This window comes from Phasianus colchicus, chromosome 25, assembly GCF_987193195.1.
Source record: "Phasianus colchicus chromosome 25, bPhaCol1.hap1.1, whole genome shotgun sequence".
In the NCBI taxonomy this organism is placed as follows: domain Eukaryota; kingdom Metazoa; phylum Chordata; class Aves; order Galliformes; family Phasianidae; genus Phasianus; species Phasianus colchicus.
This window is the reverse complement of record NC_143460.1, coordinates 4,909,310-4,917,304: the sequence shown is the minus strand read 5'-3', so window position 1 is coordinate 4,917,304 and position 7,995 is coordinate 4,909,310. Positions and strand designations below refer to the sequence as shown.

The 7,995-nt window shown below is 64.5% G+C and overlaps 1 protein-coding gene across 4 annotated transcripts; it reads left to right on the top strand.

The window, feature by feature from the left end:
- The first annotated feature begins 537 nt into the window (after positions 1-537).
- CSF1 (colony stimulating factor 1) lies at positions 538-6,964 on the top strand. 4 transcript variants are annotated; one of them, XM_090124594.1, is made up of 9 exons: positions 538-765; positions 1,674-1,799; positions 3,093-3,155; positions 3,333-3,512; positions 3,656-3,833; positions 4,582-5,372; positions 5,605-5,660; positions 5,767-5,805; positions 6,280-6,964. In XM_090124594.1, exons 1-9 carry the CDS (start codon positions 745-747, stop codon positions 6,566-6,568), a joined length of 1,743 nt encoding a protein of 580 aa, XP_089980720.1. In that variant the 5' UTR covers positions 538-744; the 3' UTR covers positions 6,569-6,964. The 4 variants fall into 4 exon arrangements, with proteins under 4 accessions (XP_089980720.1, XP_031461800.1, XP_031461801.1 ...); XM_031605940.2 differs by having other exon boundaries at positions 541-765; positions 5,767-5,810; positions 6,125-6,418; XM_031605941.2 differs by having other exon boundaries at positions 541-765; positions 5,767-5,810; positions 6,280-6,414.
- Positions 6,965-7,995: the final 1,031 nt, after the last annotated feature.

Here is a 7,995-nt window from a genome sequence, read left to right as displayed (position 1 = left end):
GTTCCAAGGCCGCGTGTGCGCATACACGTGTGCAAGCTCCAGGGCTGTGCATGCATGCAGCTGTGTGCGTGCATATGTGCGTGTTCCAAGGGGCGTGAGCGTGCATACAGGTGTGCAAGCTCCACGGCTGTGTGTGTGTGCATGTCCCAGGGTTGTGCACGCGTGTGCAAGCGCACGTTCCAGGGAGCGTGCAAGCAGCTGCGTGCGTCCACGTGTGCGTGTTCCAAGGGCCGTGCGTGCACAGACACGTGTGCAAATCCCACCGTGTCTGTGTGTGTATGATGAGGGAGGGGGGGGGGGAGATGCGCGCACACACAGATGCGCGTGCACGAGCGCGTGCCCGGCGGCGCGTGCATCTCCCGGCTGAAGGGGAGGGGGCGGTGCGTGGCGGCGTGCGCGCGCTGCACGCCCGTAAGGGGGCGGAGGGGGGTGGGGGGGGGGGGGGGAGGTGAGAGGGTGGTCGTGGGGTGGTGACGGGGTGCTGGTGGTGTTGGGGGGGGGGGGGGGGGGGGTCTCCCCGTGCCCACCGGTCGGGGCCGAGCGGAGCCGAGCGGAGCCGAGCGGGGCAGCGCCGCCGGGATCTGGCCGCCCGCCAGCCCTGTTCTCATAAACCACATGCTGTCAGCGGCCCTATAAAGGGCAGCGCGGCGGCGACGGCGGACTCAGCCCGGCCCCGCTCCCGCACTCAGCCGCTTTCTCCCGCACCGCCCGACCCGCCGCAGCCCCGGCCCCACGGCAGCCCCCATGCCCCGCCTCGGATCCCAGGTACGCCCGCCGCCTCCTGCGGTCGTTCGGGGTGTCCCCCCCCCCCCCCTCCTCCCGCTGCCACCTGTGTGCCCCCTCCTGTGCCCCCCTCCCTCCCAACCCCCACGGATGTTGCGCACGGGGACGTGGCGGTGCGGACCCCCATCCGGCCCCGTCCCAACGCCGCCATCGCCCGATCGCTTTCGCTTTGCCATCCCGGTGCCGATCGGAGCGGTTCCTCGCGGGGCGCGGTCCCGGCCCGGTCCCCGCCCCCATCCCGACGCTCTGGGGCTCCATCCCGCTCCCCATCCTCAGCCCGGTCCCCGACCCGGCGGATCGAGGCTCCGTCCCCATGCCCGGTCCCCATCCCCATCCCATGGCCCTGCTCTCTCCCCCGCCCCCCCCCCCCCCTTCCCCTCCCGGCGACATCTGCAGTTTCACAAGCCGGGAGCATTTCTGGGCCGGCTCCCAGGGAAACTGCCCCCACCCATCCAACCCCGCACACCCTGTCGGTGCCGGGATGTGGGGACGCGTGGGGTCTGCTGGGTCCCCTCCCCGGAGGAGCCCCTCTGCATACGGGGGGGCTCGGGCAGCGCTGCTGCTGTTTGTGGGGGGGGCTGGGAGGGGACTTTGGGGTGATGCCAAAGAGGCCGCGTGGAAAGAGCCCTGAGGGTGCTGGGCTGGCGGGGGTCTGCGGGGTGGGAGAGGGTTTTGGGAGGTGGGTGGCACGGCGCCTGTCACCCATGGGGGTGGCCCAGAGCCATGTGGCTTCCACGTGTGTTGGGGAATGGGAAATTCCCTGTTGGAAGTAGTGGGATGGGCGTGGGGTGGTAGGACTGCAGCGGGGTCAACACTGCAAAGCTGGGATTAATGAGGAAGGGGGTGTCGGGGGTCCGGCCCCACACCAAGCATCTCTCTGTCCTGCTCAGGTGTCCCTGTTCCGCTGCACCCTGCTCTCTTCCCTCCTCCTCATCTGCAGCATCCATGAGACGGAGCAGAACAGCTACTGCCAGCAGATCATCACCGAGCGGCACCTGGACTACCTGCAGGATCTGGTGAGTGCCTTCCATGGGTGCAGACGGGCGCCTGCTGGCCCCACGAGTTCATCTCCTGCTCGGTGACTCAAACGGTGGCACCCAGGAGCTGGGCACCCACGGGCACATGAATGGCACCATGCCTGCAGCGTGGCTGCTGCCAGAGGAGCAGCTGTGGCTGTGAGCTGGGTGCAGAGAGCGGGGAGAGCTGTGGATGCAGCAGAGGGGACTTGGGGGTGGTGGTGTTTTTGGGGCCGCGACGGCTGCGCAGGGGTTAAGCTGAGGAATCCGGCTGCATTCCTGAGTCCAGCTGCTTGCCTGGAAGCTGGGCTGGCAACGGGGCTGTGGGTGGGTGGCAGGCAGCGAGGGGGGCCACGGAGCCAGACGGGCTGGGACAACGGGCGCATGCGTCCCGTGGGGCATGGGGTGCTCACCATGGGGAGCTGAATCCCGGCCCCATCCCTGCCCCGTAGGGCTGCAGGAGGCGCTGCCCACGCCGGCCCTTGGCTCACCTCCGAGCGGGCATTACGGCTGTGGATGCTCTGGGCAGGGAATCGGGCCACGCGGGGATTTGTGTGGCCGTGTGGATGCGTTCGGAGCAGATTAAATTTGGCCTTTGCAGCACCGCTGGGCTCACAGCTCGAGGGATCCTAGGCTGAGCTCAGCTCATAACCGCTGTGTGTAACCGCTGCGTCCGGCCTCGCGTCGCCTCTTCCTCTCGCAGCACCGAGCGGCGGTGCTGGGGCTGGCAGATGTGCAAGATGGGCTGTCCATGCAGCCCCGTGCACGGGGAAGGTTTGCTTTGCAGCCCACCCGGATCCCAAGCGGGCGCGTGGCGTGGGGTTGGGGGGGTAGGGGGGCTGGTGCAGGTTTGAATGAAAGCCACGGTTTCCCAGCTGGAGATCGCAGCCCTCTCCTCATCCGGCGTTTGCAGAGCAGCCGGCCCTCGCTGCAGCCCCGTGGGATAATGGAGCAATTGTTTCCAGTGCTGCACGGCTCTTCTGGCAGCCTGCGCCCTCCCAGGCTGGGATGCGGGCCCGGAGGCGGCTGCACGCCTTGGAGGAAGGCTTGGCTTTGGTGGGGTTGTTTGGGGGATTTTCCTCCTTTTGTAATGGGAAAGAGAGGTGGCAGCGGGCACTGATGGATCCCGGGTGGCAGTGCCAAGCAGAACTGGGGCTACGTCCTTAGGAAGAGGAGGGGGATGGCGTGGGATGAAGCAGGAGCGCCTCTGCTGTGGGTTAGGGGTGGTTTGCACACATGTGGGCACACAGCTGGGCAGCGCCCGCGTGCTCACACCATGCTCTGTCCCTGCAGGCAGACACACAGATGCAACAACCCGGCACGGTGTCCTTCAGATTCATCAGCAAGATGCAGCTGGTGAGCGGCCCCTGGCTGGGCAGAGGGGTGGGGTGGGGGTGGGATGGCTGTGGGGTGTCCCTATGGGATGCATTTGCTGTCCCCATTCCTCCATTTCCCAGGGCAGGGCGGGACAGCGGCGCTCCCTCTGCCCGTGCCGTATCCAGTCTCTCATTGTGGGGCTCCATCTCCTCCCAGAATGACTCTGTCTGCTATGTGAAAGCTGCCTTCCCTTTGCTGGGCACGATCCTGAACAGGACGACGTTCAAGGAGAACTCAACAAACGCCAACAAGATGAAGACGGTGCGCAGGATGTACGAAAGCATCGATGAGAACGTGGACCCCTGCATCAGGGAGGAGGATGACGAGGAGCACGCGGTACGGCGTTACCCACCTGCAGAGCGGGGTGGGCACGTGGGGCTCCATGCTGTGGGGTCAGAGCTGGTGCCGGGTTCAGCGTGGTACCCTATGGGGTCACCGGGTGGGATGCGGGATGCTGAGCTGAACCCAATCTCCCGCAGCTCTCTGAAATGTGCTTCGAGGAGTTCACCACGTCCCCCTACGAGATGCTGGTGTTGGTGAGGCAGTTCTTCCAGGACATCAAACAGCTGCTGCAGAACAAGGAGACCTTTGAGAAGGACTGCAGCCAGGTGTACCGCAGTGCTTGTGCGGGGCCCCAGCAGCACAGCTCCTCTCCAGGTACGGCTCTGCCTTCTGCACTGCCAGCTCAGGCTCACCTGCATGGAGCAGCTTGGAGCCGCGCGTGCACGGCCCTGCACACGTGTGTGGGTGCAGCACGTGGTTGTGTCGGGAGCTGTGTGTCCGTGTTTGGGGCTGAGGGTGCAGGGGGGTCAGAGAGGGGGCTGCACCCCTGATGGGGTGGGAAATGGGGCTGGGAATGAGGCCGTGGGGGCGCTGGGAGGAGAAGCAGCTCCATCCGCATGGCTGGAGGTGTCAGGCTCGGCCAAGCCACGTTGCCACCTGTGCCTCAGTTTCCCCTTAGTGCCAGTCCTGTGGAGCAAATGCCCCCGGGCTGGGTGAGGCCGAGTTCTGCCCTCTGGGATGTCAGGACTTGTGTTGCCATCCGTGCTTGTCTGAGTGCCGCGCTGTTGTGTCTGCATGCCCGTGGAGGAGATGTCTCAGTGTTGTCTGCGCCGGGCTGTGCCTTGTCACCACCGCACCGTGGGGATGTCACACGTGGCCGGCTCCTGCCAGCGATGCTGCATCGTGGATAACCCCTCACTGCCAGCTCAGGGGACCCGGTGACGGGCTTCCACTTGTCCTGTCACCTCTGTCTTGCTGCCACGTCCGGCCCTGCCTGCTCCCTGCTTCCCTACCGCTCTCCTTTTCGGGTCTTTCGCTCTCACGGGGACGCGGGGGGATCCCCGTCTCGGACCTGCTGCCTGCTGGTGACCCCACGGCCGTCTCTTCTCTCTGCTTCTTTCAGGTGTGGGGACAGATCCTGACTGCAATTGCCTGTCCCCTGCCCTCCCTTCTGCCACCCAGCCCTCCCTCTCCGCTGCCACCCGTGCCGGCAGGGACGTGGCACCCTCTAGCACCAGGGTCCCTTACCACCAGCTCAGTGGCCTCCTGGCTGAGTTAGGCAGCAGTGCCTCGTCCGAGCCCCCCAGTAGCATGGAGGGCAGCTCGGGGGCCGAGGAACTGCCAGGAACCGGGCTCGGCGACGCGTCGGCGCCGTCCCCCACCATGCAGCAGACGCTTGGAGCCCTCCTGGATCCGGCCGCGAGCGCCAGCCCGAAGGCTGAGGACAAATCCATCCCATCCCACGGGATGCTGGAGGAGGGCGCCGGGACCCCCGTCCTCCCGCATCAGCTCCCTTCGCCCCGAGGGATCAGCACGGCGATGCCGGCGGCGGTCCCCAGCAGCGGCACCGCGCAGCGCCGCGCCGTCGGTCGCCGTCCCACCGAGAGCCCCGAGCGGGTCACGCAGCTCCGCTTCTCCAGGATGGCTCCGCTGTTGCGGGGACGGGCGGAGGGCGGCCCCGGGGACGGGACGAGGGCGCGAGGCTGGGGGCTGAGCCGGCTGCGGGAGCCCGAGGACGGCGGGGCCGGACCCAGCTTTGATTCGAGCTTTGTTCTGAGCGCAGAGCAGCGCAGGAAGGAGCCGCCGGCCGCCAGCGAGAGCCACCGGGAGCTCCTGGTGTACGTCACGGTGGCCAGCGTCGTGGCCGTCTTGCTGGCCATGGGCGGGCTGCTTTTCTACAAGTATAAATCCAAGGTGAGCCCTTCCCCGGCCGCCCATCCCTGCCTCGGTTTTCCCTCTCATCTCTCAGTGCTTTCCCAGTGCTGTACCCCAAGTTTAAGGGTTTAAGGACTTCTGAGCGCCGCCCCATTGCATCACCGTCACAGCAGGCGATGCTGAGCGGCGCTGGAGGCGTTATTTGGGGGACTCCCCCACCTCCTTCTCCAGGTGGGAGCCCCCTCCCCATCCTCACCCCTCCCTCCTGCAGGTCCTGCAGCGGCCGCTAGAAGAGAGGAGCCGCGACCCCGAGGAGCCGGAGACCAGGTGGGTGCCGCCCCAGCGTTTGGCTGGGGAATCTGGGGACCCCCCCGTGCCCACCCCAACCCGGGGACCCCAACCCCTATAACCGCCGCTGGGTTTTGCCTCGCAGGGCGCTGCAGGGATGCGCGGAGCTGGAGACGCAGGAGCTGTGAGGTGAGGGGAGGGGGGCAGGGCCAGCGGGCGGCCCCATCCCCAGGGGCTCTGACCCCAATCTTAGGGCGGGGAGGGGCTGCCAGCTGGGCTGGGTGGGGACACGGCCGGGCTGCGCCTCAACAACGCGGCCAGCGTGCGGTTTAGCAGCCCGTTAATTCATAACCGCGATTTTTTAGATGCGTACTCAAGTACTCTATTAAACATGGTCTATTATTATTATTTTTTCCCCTATTTTATTTTATTTTTTAATTTCTAACGCACCTCTCCCCCACCGTAACCTCATCTCCCATTGACTTTTCTCCCTCTCTCCCCAGGGCTCCCTGGCGGGATGTGACGCTGCTCGGGGATGGGGGGGGGGGGGGGCGGACGGACGGACAGACGGACGGCCGGGGACGCTCCTCGCTGGGCGACGGACGGCTGTTGTGTGGCTTCCCCCGATGCAACGACCCCCCCAACCCCTGTCCCGCAGCTGGAACCCGCACAACCCACAGATGAGGACGGAAGGACGGGGCAGTGCAGCCCAGCAGGACCTTGGCGATGGGGTGGTGGCACCGAGGGGCTCCACGGCGACGGCGTTGGATGCGTCCGAAGCTGCGAGTGGAAAATCTCCCCCCATCCATCCGTGTTTTTCCCATTGCGTCCGACACGGCAACCCATGGAAAGGGGGGGCGGGGAGGGACCCCCTCCCGCATCCCACCGGTGCTGAGGACCCAACGCCAGGCCTGCAAAGGGGAAACCCTCACACTGTGAATATTTAAGACCCGCGGTGCCGCTCCGTCCCGCAATCCCAAGCTGGCCTTGGGAGCTGCCCAGCGCCGCTCTGCGCAGGAAGGCTCTCTATGAACGCGGTGGATAAAAGCTTTTATCCAACAAATGCACTTTGGGGGGGGGGGGTGTGGGTGTTTTCCCCCCCCCCTCCCTTCCCCTGCAGGGTTATTGCTGCGAGCTGGCCTCGCCCCAGACTGGATTTTGTTGCTGGAGCACAGCAGGGTGGTGGTGCTGTGGGTGCAGTGCTGGGTTTTGGGGTGCAGCGGTACCCAAACTGCATCCCACCCTACACAGCATCCCTCCCCAGCGCCGCCGCTTTTGGGATGGGAAGTGTTATTTTTATATTATATATATATATTAAAAAAAAAAAAAAGAAAAAAAAAAAGGGACAGACCACACTTTTTTTTTTTTTTTAAAGCATTAGTATTGGTTTTGTTTTCTATGCGTATTTATGGACTGCCAAAAGGAGGCGTTTCCTAGGGGTGAGGGAGGGATGGAAGTGGGGTGCAGAGCTGGGTTGGGGCCGGAGCTGGTGCTGGCTCAATGTGTGAGTGTGTGTGTGTGTGTGTGTTGGGGGGGGGGCGGCTTTTGGAGTTCTTTCTGCCTCTGTTGTTTCATTTTTTTGTACAGTGAAATGGTGAAATATTTTATACAAAGTCATTTAAAGAAATCTATTTAAGGAAAATAATAGAAAACAGCTTGTATATTTAAGGTTATTAATAAAGACGGACGTGCAGCGCTGTGTCGGCTGGCTTTGGGGGGGTGGCAGGAGATGGGTTATGGGGTGGGGGGGGGCACAGTTTGGGGCTGGGACAGCTGTGGGGTGTGCTGGGGGGGGGTGGGAGATGGGCACTTGCTCCCATAGCAGACATGGGGATGGTGAGAGAGCAGCTCTCCAGCTCTGCTGTGTATCTCAGGCTGGTGGGGGGGCTTCTCCCTGCACTGGGGGGGCACGTTCTGGTCACGCTGGAGGCTGTCCTGCTCCCTTCTCCTATGGGAAAGGCAGGGGGAGGATGATGTGCTGATCCCAGGGCGCTCTGTCCACCTCTGGCCTGGAGTTGGGGCTGATCCAAGGAGCGATGCTTAGAGCTGCAGGGAGCCCCTGACCCCTCTCTCTTCCCCCCCCCCCCCCAAAAAGTGCTGGGGGCTGCAGGGTGAGGTCTGGGTATGGCCGGAGCTGGGGTCAGGGGTCGCGCTGATCCTGTTTTCCTGTTGATTCATGTAGGAGTTCACGGCCACTGGGATGAGCCCAGCCTTCCTGCCACCCCCCCCATCCCCACATCCCCACACTGCGAATGGGGGTGCAGGGCTGGACACCCCTCCTGACCCCAAAATGCACGCAGGAGGAGGCAGAGCAGCTGCTAAAAGCAAACACACTTGAGGCTGGCTTCCTGCAAGCACTTCAGTTGGAGAGGCA